Source organism: Bos grunniens, chromosome 4, assembly GCF_055505025.1.
Source record: "Bos grunniens cultivar Pamir isolate PY7600 chromosome 4, Bosgru_T2T1.0, whole genome shotgun sequence".
Lineage (NCBI taxonomy): Eukaryota > Metazoa > Chordata > Mammalia > Artiodactyla > Bovidae > Bos > Bos grunniens.
The window spans coordinates 77,099,526-77,117,395 of record NC_141168.1 but is presented as its reverse complement, the minus strand read 5'-3'; the positions used below and the strand labels follow the sequence as shown (position 1 = coordinate 77,117,395).

Sequence of the window (17,870 nt, the reverse complement as noted above, 5' to 3'; positions counted from 1 at the left end):
CTCAACTCTAACTCAAACTCAATACTTTAAAAGTTCTCTAAGAACAAGTGGAGGAGATCTTCAGTTTCATTTAGTACCATGACTCAGTTGAAGATAGCTCTGTGGTGAAGAGTGTAGAAAGAGAAGACTACATTAGAGTCACAACTGGTCTTTTTCTTCATCTCTGAACAACCTGCACATTTTCCATTGTTTCTTTTTCTTTTTTCTCTTGCATTGGAAACTATTTTTGTAATTAATTAATTTATTTTAATTAGAGGCTAATTACTTTACAATATTGTAGTGGTTTTTGCCTTACATTGACATGAATCAGCCATGGGTATACATGTGTCCCCCATCCTGATCCCCCCCCTCCCAACACCTTCCCCATCCCATCCCTCAGGGTCATGCCAGGGCACCAGCCCTGAGCACCCTGTCTCATGCATCAAACCTGGACTGATGATCTATTTCACATATGGTAATATACATGTTTCAATGCTATTCTCTCAAAATCATCCCACCCTCTCCTTCTCCCACAGAGTCCAAAAGTCTGTTCTTTACATCTGTGTCTCTTTTGCTGTCTTGCATATAGGGTCATCGTTACCATCTCTAAATTCCATAAATATGCATTAATATACTGTTTTGGTGTTTTTCTTTCTGATTTACTTCACTCTCTATAATAGGCTCATTAGAACTGATTCAAATATATTCTTTTTAATAGCTGAGTAATATTCCATTATCAAATTAATTCCCCCAAATAATTCACATGCCATATAGGAAAAGGACCCTTCAACTGGCCACACCCGGCAGCTGAATGAAAGTCAGAAGGTAATGAGAACCTCTTCTTTCCCTGACAAATTCATTTTCTTATTCATCTGGATGCTCACAGGATGAAAGTGAAAAGAATCATTTCTCAAATTTCTTTATGGAGTTCCATGTCAAATAAGTATGTATAAGACTGATATTGGACTGAGAGTGAAGAGTAAACCTTTTTAGCATTTGTGTCATTTCACAAGGATAGATGGGCATCTCCTGGCTGGGCCTTGTTACCTCTGACACTAGGTCCAAATGAGTTTAACCACTTGTGCAATATGCCCAGAATACCTGTAAGATTCACATCTTCAACAGTGGCAGCATTTCCAATTTATTGCCCAACCAGCATCTATCTCACTACCACCACCACCAAGTTTTTTTCCTGAGTTTGCCAAGATCTTGGACTGTTTCAAACTTCCATTGCTCCCAGTGAGGCAGGAAGACTGTCTCCCTGGCTCCCTGGCATGGACAGGGGCTTGGGAGAAACTGAAAATCCTAGACAAGGGGCTAAGGACCTTCAGTTCAACCAGCATCAGAGTTATTTTCTGCTTCTAAGGGGATCCCACATGGAATGCTGCCAAGCCCCAAGAGGTCAGCTCAGACTTCCAAAAACTCAATAAAAATCTTCCCAGAGCCCAGTCCTGAAAACCCCACACTGGCGACACTGCACCCAGCCCTGTGAAGCCCTTGAACCCTCTTTTCCTCCAACTCCTACACAATCTTCCAACTCACCACCTCTCCCTGGCTATTTTTTCCTCCCTTAATTCTCATGGCTCTTAGTAAGGGAAAGGGAAAATAACAAATAGTCAAGAGAATGAAAGCATCAAACTTTCTAGGTATGGCTATTAATATTTCTTTCACACCATAAGAATCCTTCTATACAATTCTTGTTGAAATGTCAGTCTTGGGAGAGAAGTATCCTCAGGCAGTGGTGTCTGTCAAGGTTTGAGTTTTGGATCAAGATTACATATAACCCCCTCCCTCCATGGGTCTCAAGATGAGCTGTGTGGAAATGCTTCATTCATTCATTTACAAGTATGTACAGTGAACCCCATACAAGATAAATAGTCAAATGGGACTTAGTCCCTGCCCTCATTTATCCTATGATTTTTCTTCCCCATGTCTTCCAATTTCTCATCTGAATAAACACCATGACCACCTCACAACTTCAGCTCCATTCCTCAATCTCCTACTTTCGCTCCAGTCCACTCTTCATACTGATGTCTCAGGGAAATTTCCAAACACCACTCTGTTTTCCAGGTCAGCTTGCCCCCTGTTCAATATTTTCAGTGCTTTACTGTTGCCTTTAAAATAAAGCCCAAACCCCTGAGTAGCAGAATTAACTACCGGCAATTCCCCCAAATATACCATGCTCTCAGATCTCAGGCTCTTTGCATATGCTGTCCTCTCTACCTAGAATGTTTTTCCTCTTCCTTTACCAAGGGAACTCCTGCTGATACTTCAGAATCCAGTTGAGATGTCAGTACCTGTAGGAAGCTCTGACCACCAGCCACTTTTATTCCAATTTAGATGGCCCTCCCTTCTCTTTCATTAGCACTTTGTGTACACCTCTGTCACAGCAAAAATATATTGAATAGTAACTGTCTTATTTACCCACTTTCTCCCCAACTAGACTGAGAATGTGTTGTAAATGAAATCTATACTTTTTGTCACTATTTATCTGATCTCCCAGTAGACTGTCCGAGACATAATAAGTGCTCAGAAATTGTTTGATGAGTGAAGAAGTTCAAAGTCTAAGAGGGAAGACAAAGAGGCATAATTCCCTAATGAGGTGTGATAGATAACAGAGTGGGGTGCAGTGATAACTGAGCAGAGGGATTGCATACTTCTGCTTGAGGAGAAGACAGGGTCTAGGAAGTCATCCCTGGGGAAAAGAGCTTGGGTTGGCCTTGAGGGAAGATTAGGAAGGCACCAGGCCTGTTGGGAAGACAAGGCAAGGAAATAGTGGCATATGGAAGGCCCTAGCCGCCTCGGTGAGTATGATGCATCTGGGGAGATTTCCCTCAGAAGAATGCTGCTGGTGACCATGTGAAGATATTGGTGGGAGTAATCCAGATGGAGGCAGGAACTGAACTAGGAGCTCAGCAGGAGCCCCAGGTTTCTATCTTGGGTGAATGGTGGCGCTGTTGTCCAGGATGAGGACTTGAGAGGACAGACTATCTGGGGAGAAAGGTGGTGAGCCCGATCGACTGGTGTTGAGCTGCAGTGGCCTGCTGGACATCCCAGTGGAGGAGATGTTTAGCAATCAGTCAGGTATGTGAACCTGAAGAGAGTAGCCAGGAATGAAGACTCTATTATAACAGCTTCACTGAAACCTGTGCTTTACTTCTACGATGTGATGCTGGGTCTTGGGGTTTCAGTCACAGGCGAGGATTGCTGAGAGAGGGTTAGTTGGTCCCACTTCTGCCACTGGCTTGGATACCTGACCTCAGGCTAGCTGCTGGACTTCAGGCTGTGCCTGGTGCCTCCTGGGAAAGGAGACCATAAAGGAAACCTGAAGAAAACTGGTGCAAACCTTGGCCCTAAGACAAATTAATTTTGTCCTGTCTTTAGTGATTCTTCTATGTGGAGTTTGTGCCATCGAGGCCAGCCTCTTCCACTGCCTTGAAACAGTGCTTCCAAAGGCCACTGAGTACACGAAGTGGGGAGCCTTTACTTTCATTACACTGAAGTCCTGGCCCCTTAGGGAATCTGATTTAGGTAGAGGCATCATTTCCATGGGCTTCCCAGATGGCGCTAGTGGTAAAGAACCTACTTGCCTGCCTGCTGATGCAGAGACGTGGATTTGATCCCTAAGTCAGGAAGATTCCCTGGAGGAGGGCATGACAACCCACTCCAGGATTCTTGCCTGGAGAATCCCATGGACAAAGGAGCCTGCAGTCAATAGGGTCACACAGAGTCAGACATGACTGGAGTGATGTAGCACACACACAAGCACATACATCACTTCCTTACTATAATAAACATGTGTTTATTCCCCCCTCCTCCCACTTTACTCTACCCTTTGGCTGTTGAGACAGCAACTTTTTGTTCCTGTTCTGGTCCAGCCTATAGCACTCACTTTGATAGTGCTCCCTTAAACGGGGCTTATTTGCAATTCTGTCTGCATTATCAAGTTCAGGAACCCACCTAAAATAGCATTTCTGCAAAGCAACTCATTGTGCTTTTCCTGGCTAATTTGTCTTAAGTGACTTGCACTGAAATGAAACATATTTTAATTCAAAGGTTTCTGACAGTAATAATACTGTGGGAGTTACATGGTGTGCTCATGGTTGAACCTCTTTTATTCCAAATATCTATTCACAAAGGATAACGGGAGCTGCTTATGGAACCCACGCACGCTCAGTTGTCTCAGCCGTGTCCAACTCTTTGCAACCCCATGGACTGCAGCCCACCAGGCTCCCCTGTCCATGGGATTCTCCAGGCAAGATTACTGAAGTGGGTTGACACGCCTAGGTATTGTCAACAATTCAAGAGGAATTGGTATTTAACCAAAGAGTTTCTGACAGTCAGATGTGAGAATGGCAAAGACTGAGCAAGGGCATTAGTCATGTATGGAGAATGGAGTCATTTTTAATTCAAAGGACTGTGATAGAAAATTCATCATCAAACTTGAGTATCAACCAACCACTATTTACAAAGAAGGCAATATCACAACATCACCCAGGGAAATGTAAGTAAATGATGCATAACAAAAATTCTCAGAGAAGCCCAAAAACCAATCATTCCACCCAACACACTGAATTAGATCCTGCAATGGCAACCCATTCCAGTACTCTTGCCTGGAAAATCCCATGGATGGAGGAGCCTGGTAGGCTGCAGTCGATGGGGTCGCTAAGAGTCGGACACGACTGAGCGATTTCATGCATTGGAGAAGGAAATGGCAACCCACTCCAGTGTTCTTGCCTGGAGAATCCCAGGGACAGCAGAACCTGGTGGGCTGCCATTTATGGGGTCTCATAGAGTCGGACATGACTGAAGTGACTTAGCAGCTTAGCAGCTGTGTTCAATGAAAAGTCCTTAAAATATTCACTTCTTGACTCAAAGCGAAGATGCCAGCTTATTTTGAATTGCAGCATCAAACACATCCCCTAATTTTTTAAGAAAATCCTAAATAGTTTAATTATGACCTCTGTCATACTGGCTAAATATAAGTGACATAGCATCACAACCTTCATGGTCTAATATTTGAATTTCTACAAAGATAAATAAAGCTTGGTGGTCAGATTCAGGATGCAGCCAGGGATTAGCCTCTACTAAGGAGCAGCAGGCTGCAACCAAGCCTTTCTGTTGCTCTCTGGAAACTGGTCATTTATGGGTGCTTCTCTGTTGGAAATGCAACTTGAATAAAACCATCTTTGGCTAACGTGATGTTTCTTTAATTAACAGGTAGGAGATCAGATCATTGAAATCAATGGGGAGAGCACAAGAGACATGACCCACGCCAGAGCAATAGAGCTCATCAAATCAGGCGGAAGGAGAGTGAGGCTACTGCTGAAGCGTGGGACGGGACAGGTCCCAGAGTATGGTACGTTTCACATTTTGATTCATGTCTTTTCTGTCTCTTCTGTGCCCATAAATGCCTATGCTTATTTATAAAGCTACGTAAGTTCTCTAATTCTACCTAAATATATATTTAGTGATCAGTGGACATAGATCTATACACATGTATATTTAAGGACAAGGTATATATTATATGTTTGTGAGCTCTTTCTTTTGCTCCCTTATTTAGGTAATGTTGAAAATAGCAAATGTAGGACCTTTCAAGGCATCTCTGAGTGTGCTGGGAGATCTGGCTAAATTTATATATTGGAACTTCTGTTATTTGACTGATAGTCCTCTGTTCATTTGAGTCCACAGTAATTTATCAATTATTTCCTAAAATGACTCATGCATCAGACTGTCCTGTGGGATATGTAACCTGAGCCAAGGGACCAGCAAGACCAAATCTTCAGGTTATGAAGATTAAAACATAAACTTCAGTTCAGGTAGTGGTTGCATTGCCTTGGAGTTCAGGGATATTCCAAAAGTTCACTCTTATGTGTATCTAGATGCTTGTGAGGAAGGCTTTGCAGTGCAATTTAATTCATAGATTTGCCTTCGGAAGTCTTTAACAGTGTTATTTCCCAAAAGCCCATTTAAGGTACAGCCAACATCATTACCCTAGTATATCAGAAACTGTTATGTGATGTTTACATGAGAAACAGAGAAACCTTGGCTTGTCTTTAATCTCAGGGAGTAACAGAGAGACAGACAGACATCAGTCAAGAGTAGCACAGATAGTAAGTGTCTGGATTAGGGAAATAAGATCTAACCACTGATCTGAATAAGTAGCTGAGGATGTTGATCTAGATTAAATTGACTCCCATTTTCAGTCTTCCATTCTTGAAAATCTAACTAGTACTTTTTCCTCTTAAACTGTGCTTTCTGCCTAAGTTACCTAATAATTGACTGAATGCTTATTTAGTAGGACAGATATAATCCTGAATTCAGTTTAAATATCTGAATTCAAAGGCCCTTAAATTCTTTATGTTTCCAGGGTCTTGAACATACTGAAAGCCTACAAGAAGGGCTGGCAAGTCCTCACATTAAGAGTAGGGCAGCATTTAGAAGTTTCTAGGGCTGGCCATATGCCCAGGGAAATATTTCATCCCAGCTTCCCATCCTTAATACTCGGATCTAATAAAATATTTTTAATTATTAATATTAGCAGTAAGCACAGACTTGAGCCTGTTCAATGGCATTGGCATTCTTCCCTTTGTAAAGAATCTGAACTCTTGAAATAAAATCATTTTTTGCACCCTAGGGCATGAAGGGATTCTGTAATGTGAAACCAACCAGTGAAATTCTATCACTTCTACAAAAGACCTTGCTTTCAAGGTGTGTTTCCTTCCATGCCAAGACCTATTATCTATACCCAGGAATTCTCATAGAATTAATGTTGTTCTTATTGTTCTAACAGATTAATCTTTAAAAAGTTAATCTGAATAACATGGCTGTCCTGAACTTTCTATTCTTTTTGTAGAATCACTATTTGGTCCTTATTCTGAGCACCCACCACACCAACTGCTGCTCTACAGAGAGCAGTTAAAACAGTCTGTCGACCAACATGTGGCATAACTCAGACTGTGATGCGTCAGCACGAAGCTGCCTCAAGGCATAAAAATAAAAATATGTTTCTGAACAGCATGAAAATTCAAGACCATGTCAACATTATCCCATTAATTCTTAACATCATCTGAAAATATATAGTTAAAGTTAAATTCTAAAATTAACCAACACAGAGAGTTTGTTAAATATCTGGACACACTTTTGAATATTAACTAATATTGTTAACTCTAGCAGTATTGCAGAATTTCTTCTAAATAATTTCTTCTAAAATGTAATATAAAAATCATACACACTGGTAGCAGTAGAGCTTGTCAGCTACTTTTGATGTTAGATTTGACATGGATTGTGACTGTAATTTTAGAGATTATGTCATAAAAGAACAAATTTAATAGAGTAAAGCAATCTCCTTTAGGGAAGTAAATGAATAGTTATAAACTAAGTAAACATTAGTTCTTCAGGAAACTCTAAACCAAAATTATGGTTTGGTTGGTTCGGTATGGTTTGGTTATTTGCGTGAAAAACCAAGAAAGTAGGGATCAGATCCGCATTTTTGAGGATAATTCCATCAAATGATATTTCTGGAACCTCACAGTGCCTCATGAAGGAACTGTTTTAGGGGTCCCCAAGGCTACCCCACATTCAGGTATTTGCTTATAGGACTCCTGGGACACAGAATATAGTTGTGGTCACAGCTCAGATTTATGACACTGATGTATTAATAGTAAGGATACCCAGTAGAATCATAAGGAAGAATAACACAGGTAGAATTGGAGGAATCCACATGCAGGCTTCCTTCTGCTTTCTCTGTCTCCCATGAGGGGTCACCCAGAGAGCATTCTTCATGCAGCAATAAGAATGCAGCAGCATATGTGTGATAATATTGCTGCCCTGATGGTATGGCTGCCCTGGGAAGCTCATAAGAGACTCAGTGCCCATGGTTTCTCCTGGAGGCCAGTCAAGCTGGCACCCTCTGCCTGGCACGTACCAGAATCCCAGACTCCCAGAAGGACAGCAGGTGCTGAGCATAAACCACATTGCTTGAGCAAACAGTTGAGATACAGTGAGAGACTTGTATCACTTAGGAAAGGTTTATATTAGTGAGGGAACGAATTACCAGTCACGTTCCCGGATGCCAGCCCAGAACCAGACTGGTGAGGAGGCCTTTCTGAGGTATCAGTTACAGCCCTGCTCTGGAAATGCATTCCGGTACCAGGAACAAGCCACAAAGTGGCCACATTCACAGACTCTATAGATGCCCCCAGTGTCTGTACTTGCAGCTAAGGAACTCGCAATTCCTCCAGCATCAGTTAAATCGACTATCATGACAAAGAATTTTTTTGTCCAAGATAGAGTATATTTTTATTAAGGTACTTTTATGAAAATTTTTATTAAAATATACTCTAGTCTATCTTGGACATAAAAAAAGTGGGGGAGTGGCTAGGGGTGCAGGTAACAAAACAAAACAATAGCAACAAGAGCAGTGAAAGAAAATGCTTGGACTTATAGTAGATGTAACCAAAAATAAAATCCACTTTGTCCAAATGCACCCTAACGACAGGAAAACTGATTTCTCTGTCAACTATGAGTTTAATCCTATGTTTGTTTCCTTTGTTTGCCCTTTAAGATCCCAAACTTGGCATAAAATCCAGTCTCAAAAGATTGTTAAAGGGAGTTTATCAGAATCTAGAAGAGACTTTACCAGTTAGGGAAGTGTTCAGGCTTAACCCCGCCCGGGTGAGAGTGAACTCTGAAGGTGAAGAGACTGGTGAACAGCAGGCTAGGAAGGGGTTTAGGTGATAACCCTCAGCCCTACCTCTGATACCTGCAGAATTCAGAATTCAGAACAGCTCTGAAGCCGTCCCTTATCTGGACTTTTGGACATGTCAGGAGAAAGCTGATCTCAGTCCAGAGAAATACAAAAACTCTGGCTCAGAGTCCTTAAGGTGGTTTGTGACAGAGAGATAAGCACAGGTACAATGGGAAGAAAAAATTACCCCAGGTAATCTGTCAGATTGTTGACTAAACAAAGTCAGTGTGAAGCCAAGTGAGCTGAGGAAGGGAATAAATATGCTGCAAACACGCCATCCATAATTACCATGAGACTAATCGGCAGACACACCTCAGCCGATCCAGAGGCAAGAATAAGCAAAGGCAGCCACTAGCAAGCATACTGGCTGCTCACAGAGGTGGCTGAGCAGCTGTGGCAGGGGAGGGGAGGTAATAAGGGCTTCGAAGGAGAAGCTGCTTTCATAGTTAAGTCCTTGAAAGAGCAGCTCAGGAGATAGGCACTTCAACTGCACTCTAGTCCTCGGGATAAGAATTTGTTGATTGTAAACTCAACGAGAGCTTGGGCTCCCCCTCCCCTGACACATACATCTCAACACCTGCCAGGAAGAAGGCAATTTGATGCTACCATACTGAGGAAAGGATCAAAAACGGATGCAGCAGAAGCAAGCGGTGCCCTCCTTAACACTGACTGTTGCAGTTCCAATTAAATCTAAAAAGTCTAAGAGAAAAGAAAACAGGGATCCTGATTCTAAAGCTGCATAGGAATGTATTATGCAAATAAACTCCTTCATCAGCATTCAGGGATTGTAAGGAATGTTCACTTGATGTATACACTGAGCCACAGAGCCAGGGCCTTGGTAAACAGAAGTGCCACTGGATGAAAAAGATGTCCTCCACCGGCAGTTCAGGCCAATGCAGAGCCTTCCCCGGTTATACTTGCTGTTCAGAGCTCATCAAAATTAAAAAAAAAAAAATTATGCCTTCCATTTTTGGTTGGTGGTCTGGCCTGTTGATTCTCTTAAGCAGCATTCCAGGTCTTTATGACAAGAATGCTGAAGTAAGTTTGATTGTAAATGGCCTCAATCATCTTAGGAGGCCAGACAGGGTTCCCAGGAGGAAGCACAATTCTCAGAATGCCTAGGGACAATTAACACTAATGCCCACATCTCCCTTTGGGGAAAGAAATCATCAATCCATGAGTTAGACTTCTTCCTGCACTACCATTTTCAAAGTTAATTGCATCTTTGATAGGTGTTGACTAATATAAGGCCTATGAGAAATGAAATTGTTTACGTTTTATAAGTGTAATAAATGCATAAGGTAAGAAAAGATCTGTTTGAACCATACTGCATTCACACTCTAGCTGAAGAAATGAATGGGCTAAATAGTTAAAGGTCTTCCTTTAATCGGTAAATGAAAATGATTTACAGTAGTATCAGAGCAACAGATTAAGCTGTACCAGTCTCTACTTGTATGGCAGTTAACATTATTTTTTCATGTATTCTTCTTTAACAATGTGCATTGGCATGTGGCTGTTATAAGCATGCTCCTATAATCTTGTTAACAATTATTTGTTCAAGTCCTTTCTTCCTCTGATCATACAAAGGTCAGCTCTAGACATTGTACTCCTACCAAATAAATATTCCGTATGAGGTGAGGCAGATCCTGTAATTAGTATCATTAATTAATATCACTACTATTTCCTCAACTGAATCAGGATTTTCCTGAGCACCTACTATGTTCAAGGCACTTTGCAGGCACTGAAAGTAAGACCCAGTCCTGGCCTTCTGTGAGCTGACAGTCTAAAATGAGCATATGTGTAACAGTTGATTTTAATAGAGGGGTAACTAATTAAAATGTCTCAAAGGATCTACTCTAATGAAAAAATTATTAGTTTTACTAGTTATATGTGGCTTTAATAAATACATCTAGAGGGTTAAGGATCTTTGAAAAGCCCTTGGCTTCTTTTGTCTGTTAAGCATTTCCTTTGTAATATTTGTACTAATAATTTGTACTTTTCCTGAAGAATGAACTCACTGAGTATAGATAAATTTCTGCTTATACCTTGGCTGAATTATTCTCAGTTCCAAATTAGTGAGATAGAATTCTCTTGAGCAAATCTGCTGATCGTTGCTCCTCCCCTCCCATGGCACTCAGCATGGAACCTGGAGCACTGTAACCTCACAGCCTGAGGTGTCCATGGTACAGACATGGGGAGAGTCTCTGCTGCTTTTGCCTCTTCCTCAGAGACCACATTTATGGGAACTTTAAATGGTTCCATAGCCTTTGCACTATTTCACCTGCATTTTTAATAGGGCAAAAGGCGGCTGGCTTCAATAATAAATTCTGAAATTTAATTTCAGCTTCTGACATTCATGGTTGAGTGTATCTCCCTTTTCCATGAGTGGTTCCACAAATTACTCCAGTTCACCCTGACTGACCCAGACCAGGGAAGAGGACAGGCAGTCAGACAGTACTCTGGCTGCATCCTGCAGAGAACAGAGTCCTTCCTTGGCTAGAAGGCTCCAGACTGCTCTCTTCAGAATTTAGGGAATCCCAGGAAATGTTCAAACCATGAAGCTTCCAATAGGTTCCTGTTTCATGGAGTCATACCCAGGGGCTTCCTTGAGGATGCCCAACTCTGAAATTCTTTTCCCCGCTGCTCAGCCAAAACCTCGTTTATTAAGGTGCTTTAAAAATGAGGGTGAAATCCCATTTCTTCATATGTTTTATTGGAAACCCTGGACTATGATGATATTCCTTCTTGATAGTCTTTGCAACATACACTGTTCTCTTTCAAGATATATTAAGTGACCCACTTCCCCCAGTCGACACTTGTTAGGTATTTAAGACTCTGATAAAATATATTAGACCATGAAGTAACCAAGAAATCAAGCAAGAAAAACCAGTTTTGCTCTTGAGGTCTGACCTCCTTTCAGTTCCTTAACAGTACATTGTTGGAGGAGACTAATGAGTGAACAGCTATCTTTCCCAAACCCCACTGAGAAGGACTCCACATGCATCTTGGAAAACCTAAAAAATCCAACTCCTCCAGTAACTCATGCTGGACAGTTGGATTTAGGTTCTGATAAAACTTTCTCTTGCCTCCCCTAATATGAAGCTGAGCTCTCCTGGGCAAGGGCTGCTTCCACCACAGTCCAGGGAGAAGGTAGCCTCTTAGATGAAATGCTGATGAGTTCTGTAAGACCATTGAAATAGATCTCAGAGAAGTCACAGAATCAAGAAAAGGTTGGTTTGTTTGTTTACACGGTGAGCAGAGAGTGGGTAGGAGTGGAGATCAAAGTATTAAGGTTAAGAGGAAAGAAAGCTCACATCATGGTTTTACATCTGCACACATATTTGTACCATATGTACATGCGCGCACACACACACACAGAGGATTGGGTCGATTTTCCAGTGTCATCCCAGGTAATTTCATGCCATGGAGATGGCTGGCTTTGTCTCCTCTAGTTCTCCTGTAAAGACCCAAGGAGTTTCTTGTCCTCTCTGTGTCTTTGTGGACCTCTCGCTGTATGAGCCTCACCCCTCAAGCCGGCTCCCGCCTTGGCCATCAGATCTGAATCACTCTCCATTCAGGCTTGCAACCGTTAAAAGTAAAGAAAGGAGATAAGACTGTCTTCCCTTTTTTCAGTCTCTGGCTTTTGTGACAGTCTCAGCTCAGCTCCCACTCAGCTCAGTGTCCCTCCTCACTGAGACAGTCTGACCTGTGTTCATAGCATGGTGGTGTTGATTCAAGTCAAGCTTGTGACCCCTCAACCTCTCCCATTATGAAGCTGGTGCTAAATGCCAAGCCATTTTCTCCACTGTCTGATTGTTCTCTTGTCTCAAACTAGAGATGATACAGAAGATGTTGACCCCTATGAGGGAGTTTTCTAACAACATCCTGTTATCCAGGTGCTCAGAGTGGAGTTTAATATCATAAGACAAATTCTTGGGTAGATCCAGCTAACCGCTACAACCAGCAAACATCAAGTCTCCAGAGCAGTCCTTAAGCTCTGGAGTCCATAAGTCCTATCCCAGTGTTCCCAAAGCAAATAATTCATTTTAAACTTAAGTACTAAAAACCCCTCATTTCTAGTGAAAGAAATAGTCCATAAGGTTGGATTTTTTTGTTGTTATTTGAGAATTCTGCCTACAACTTTGCTCACAAATAGGGTTATCCCGATGTCCTGTTCTGACAAAGACTTCCCCAGGTTTTCTTTTCAACCGAACTCCCTCAGACAGGACCAAAATAAGATTATATAATGCCTTACTCCAGGCTTGAATTATATGCTCTAATTGTAGCAAAATCTCTATAAACGGTGAGAATCACACATTCTTCAACGTGCTGTTTGGGTTCAAAAAAATTTTTAATAGAAACAACAGACAGACACTTAGCCCGGATTAAACAGCGGTTTACTCTAAGGCAGCTCCCACATTTGCTTAGAGAGGAGCCTGCATTTACACTCCCGTCACAAGGTCTCTCATGTTTTTATACACAGTCTCCAACAAATAGTGATCCTCATCAGGACCCTGGGTTTTCAGACTGAACATGGGTTTTAGGACTCATGACGTATGCATCGCATATGCCAAGCACAGAATGCAACTCTGTTTGTCACATTTCACCGTAATTTCTGTTACAGTTTTCACAGCTATTTTCCCCACCATGTTCTGGGCTCTTTTGTTTGACCTCTGGCCCCAACGTTTCCTAGCACATGTATCTTTCAAGCCCAGTAAAGGCCATGTTTAGAATTAAATGAGACCCTTTTGTGCTTGATAGTAAAACCACTTGATGTTTTTTGTACAAAAGTACTTGCATCTTGGCTAAATGGTAAACTCAGTTAATAATTCCTGAAACTTCACTTCCCTCCTGACATTCGTTGTTAAGCGTTGGTTTCCACACCACAGAGAGCCTCTACTTTCCCTTTAACTTCGAATTGTTTGTCCAGGTGGCGCTAGTGGTAAAGAATCCGCCTGCCAGTGTAGGAGATGTAACAGATGTGGGTTCAGTCCCTGGGTAGGGAAGATCCCCTGGAGGAGGACATGGCAACCCACTACAGTATTCTTTCCTGGAGAATCCCATAGACAGAGGAGCTTAGTGAGCTACAGTCCATAGGGTCCCAAAGAGTCGGACACGACTAAAGCAACTTAGCACAGTGCACCCCTCAACACAGCTGTGCGGTGAAAAACACCCCGGGGGGTGCGGGGGGGAGTGGGGAGGGGCGCATAATGAGACATCCGTGTGGGGGCACTGTCTCTTTTGTGTGTTGAAGCACGTGGAACAAGTTAGGCATTGAGATGGGGGCTGGGGGAGGGGTGGTATAAGAATATACTGGCAGAGAGGGGAGCAGGCTCCCAAATGTCTGAGCTATGTGGACTCAGTGCTTCTGATCCAGCAGCCCCACGTCACCTCTACCTCACACTGTACGGGAGCTAAGACAACATGGCACTGAGTGCTGCAGGGACTGGTTATTACATCTCCCAGGGCCTGTCTGGTGGAGATCACTGACAGCCCAGAATTTCTAGTACCATCTTTATGTCAGCAAAGAACTGAAGCCCAGGAGCTGAGATAGGCCTAGACCAAGGCAGCTGCTAAGAGGCAGGTTTCAGAGCACAGCCCTTGGACAGGCGAGTACAGCCACGTAGAACAGGCAAAACCTGGCTGTTCTGCAGCTCTTTTTTTCTCCAGAAAACAAATACGGCCAGCAAGTCAACTGTGAAGTTTGATTCTAAATGAGCAAATTGTTACAGAAGAGACGAGCTATAAGAATTTATGAGATTATTAGAGAAAACATAAATATAAACATAGGCAAACCATGGCTTTAATTTGAGGGTTTTTCAAAATTTAGAAACATGATTACTGTGACTTCTCAAATGACAGCTGGTCTCACTGAAACACTCTAATTATGAGAAAATTCTGCAAAAATTCTGATATTATGATTTCAAGATGTTTTAAACATTTGTGCCTCCTTAAAAGCACCTCAGGATGCCCTCAATATTTTGAGAAAAAAAAATCTATTTTTGGAATACACATGTAGCTCAGTCTTTTCACTAATTTCACTTGCTGCATGCTCAATAGGGTCAGCTTTGCTTAAAGTCTTTATTCTTACTGCCTAGATAATTTTTATTCAGCTACTCTAAACGTACTAAGCAATCTTGATTCTAACAGTAATACTATATCTTTGTCACTGGTTCTGTTAATTCTAATGATTGGTCCTAGGCTGTTCCTCCCCTTCCTTTAGGAATGGTACCTTCCAGTCTCTCCATGTGCATGAAAAGTGACAAGCATGGGTCCCCATATTTCTACTTATTGGGCCACCCTAAAGACACGGTTTGTAAAATCTGCATGAATATTATCTTTCTCTAATGAGCTTTGGTTTTGCATATGTTTTTAACTGATGTATAATGCTCTATCTTTCATAGTAGCTTGTCTAATTACTGCTAGAGCTCTGGAAAATATTTATAGCTGAGACCTTATGAGTGGTGAGGATAAGATCTGTGGATTCAGGAAAATTAGAGACGCACTCATTCCTGGGTTCTAGCCAGTATGGTCCCAGAAGGAAGGAAGGGCTGGGAGGGGACATACAGCAGAGGCAGCGCTGGGTGAGCTCCGCACACACACTTCAGAAAGCAATCCCTGGGCGTCAGTGCAGAAAAACAAAATGTATTTTCTCTCAGCCCACGTTTGGTTTGGCCAGCTCCCATGAGGCCACTCTTTCTACACCAGACAGAGAGAGCCACAGTCATCAGACATGTTAGCCCTGGGAACCCAGAACTGCCCCCAGTGTCTTGCTATCCTCCAGCCTGAGTGTGCCAGTTAGTCATTAAGGACAGAATCTTCTAACTCTCCCTCTCCATACTAGTGATGCACCGAGTTTAAGGGGGAAAAACAGTTATGATTTTTTTTAAGTAGTCCTAAGTTTGTATCTAACGATTTCAAAGTGAACATTCTCATGCTATATTTTAGTGTAACATTTGGTAAAAATTCTTAAGGAAATTAAGAATCCTGTATGTTACATACATATAGACACAAACATACAAATAAAGCAAAATATGAATAACAGCTTTGCAAATATAGTTCAAGCAACTTCTCACCCCTCAACTACATCCCTAGAGCAGCCCCCATGTCCACTATCAAAGCTTGCAGTAGATCTGTGACTACCAGCCCAATTTTTAAAAACTGCGATTTTAAAATGTCAGTTTAACTTTTCAGAAGTAGTTGATACACATGCTCGGTTTCCCCACGGTTTGCCATGGAAACAGGAATCAGACTGACACGCTTCTCAGTTCTGACTCGATTCTATCCCCCGCCTTACAGTCTCCCAGCCATGGCTAAGCATCTCTCCAACAAAGGTTTTTAAGTTGGCCTTCTGAATGTTTTCTGAAATATATTTTTCTATTGTTAATAACCCTGCTAGTTGCCATCTAGGACTGGTTTGATTTAAGAATGAAAGGAAATATTATTCTCTAAGTGAATTATTGAATTGGCCTATTGTTGAACATTTCCTTATCAAATACATTTATGTGGATATGTGTCTACACACACACAAACACCCTTTCACAATCATTCCCTGAAGATGTCTACAGAGACATAAGTTTTAAATGAATCGTTTCTCTAAAGTGTCTCTCAAGGGTAAGTTATTGATCAGGGGAAACCTAAATTAGGGCATAAAGAAGACAGTTGCAATGTACTGGAAAAAATAAAAGCCATGGAATCATTATTGGGGACATCTAGTCCAGTGACCATGCTTTAAAGAGGTATAGATTTCTGTTTCTGACAAAAGAAATGTATATGCTTGTCATATAATTTACTTTAACTAGTTTGCAATCCATGCAGGTAAGGTGTCCTGAATCAATTCACTAGAGTCATTAGCTAAAACCAACAACAGAAGAATTGGAGGGCTCTTTGTGGTCTCAGTCCAGTTCCACCAACATCTATCAGGCACCTTGCTTGGTTCTAGAGAGAGAAAGATTAATGAGAGAGTCTCTCACTCTATGCATTCGAAAGCAAGGAGGAGTGATGGGGAAGAGAATGAGGTAAGGAGACAAGTAAGGATAGTATCAGCAAGGAATGCTAAGAGCCCAAGGGACACAGCACCTGAAATCTGCTGAGCAGACTTGTAGAAGATTCTACTCCACCTAAAAGGTGACATGTTAGCTGGGCCTCGAGTGACAAGTATGATTTCACTTGTGTGGGCAGGAGGTACAGTGGCTCTTATACTGGAGAAGTAGGAAAAGGAGAGGGTCGGACTGAAAGAACATTAAAATGGGGCTCAGTGAAAAGGGCCTTCTATGCTGCATAAGGGAATTTGAATTTTATATAATCATATATCATCAAAAAAATTAAGTGGAAGGGTGAAATTATCTGTATTTGGAATTGTGCCTCAATAGTATTTAAAATGGCTTTTTATAGGAAACTGGGGACAATTAAAATGTTATCGTAAAAGTTGAAGCAAATGATGTGAGGACCAGAATTAGGGAAGTGGTGACGGAAACAGCACATTGGAAACAGATTTCAGAGATATCTCAGGCATTTCATTGATGGAAATAAAGCTTGGTCAATAGTGAATACAAAGAAAGGGTTCAGGAAGCAGAGCTGTGGCCAGAGTTAAGTGGAAGATGATGCCGCATGGGTGCAGGAGCAAGTTTAGGAACAAAGGTGATGAGGTTAGCTTCAGATTTGTGAGTTTCTGGTGCCTGGAGGAGCCTTTGGGGAAGAGCCCAGGTGCAGGGCACCAGGGTGTGGTGCTCAAGGGCAGAGCATTGTGGGAGACCTGGAAGGGGCCATCCTGGAATGGGACGAGCTCTCCCCAAGAGACCCTGCTGCGCAGAGAGCAGAGGAGAGTATAGTCAGAGAGGAGAGCAGAATCTGCCAGGCACAGTCACATCTGAGTGGCAAGCTAGGGCAGTCTGAGAGCTAGGGATCTCTTCCAGAAGAGGAGCCGGAGGGGAGCCAGGGTGGGGGTTCAGGGAGGCCGCAGGGAGAAAGGGAATGGGAGGCAGTTAGAAAACAAAGGGGAGGAGCAGGCCTAGCCTGCCGGTTCAGCGCAGTGCAGGAGCACAGCACTCCACTGACGCTAACGTGGTGAGGGCGGCGGGAACGGGCCTTCAGCTGCTCCTCTGCAGGGGCCTCCCCACAGGCCTTCCCTGCGCACTGCCCC

At 42.4% G+C, this 17,870-nt stretch overlaps 1 protein-coding gene across 18 annotated transcripts in view; it reads left to right on the top strand.

Moving 5' to 3' along the window:
* The window catches only part of MAGI2 (membrane associated guanylate kinase, WW and PDZ domain containing 2), a 1,472,356-nt gene that overhangs the window by 1,381,951 nt on the left and 72,535 nt on the right, over window positions 1–17,870 (top strand). For 12 of the 18 annotated variants that reach the window (XM_086397095.1, XM_086397093.1, XM_086397091.1 and 9 more), the window contains one exon: window positions 5,200–5,338. In XM_086397095.1, the coding sequence (XP_086253221.1) occupies window positions 5,200–5,338 (139 nt within the window). Of the gene's footprint in view, window positions 1–5,199; window positions 5,339–14,929; window positions 15,041–17,870 lie in introns of all 18 variants that reach the window. The other 6 variants (XM_086397103.1, XM_086397102.1, XM_086397100.1 and 3 more) reach the window with 2 other exon arrangements.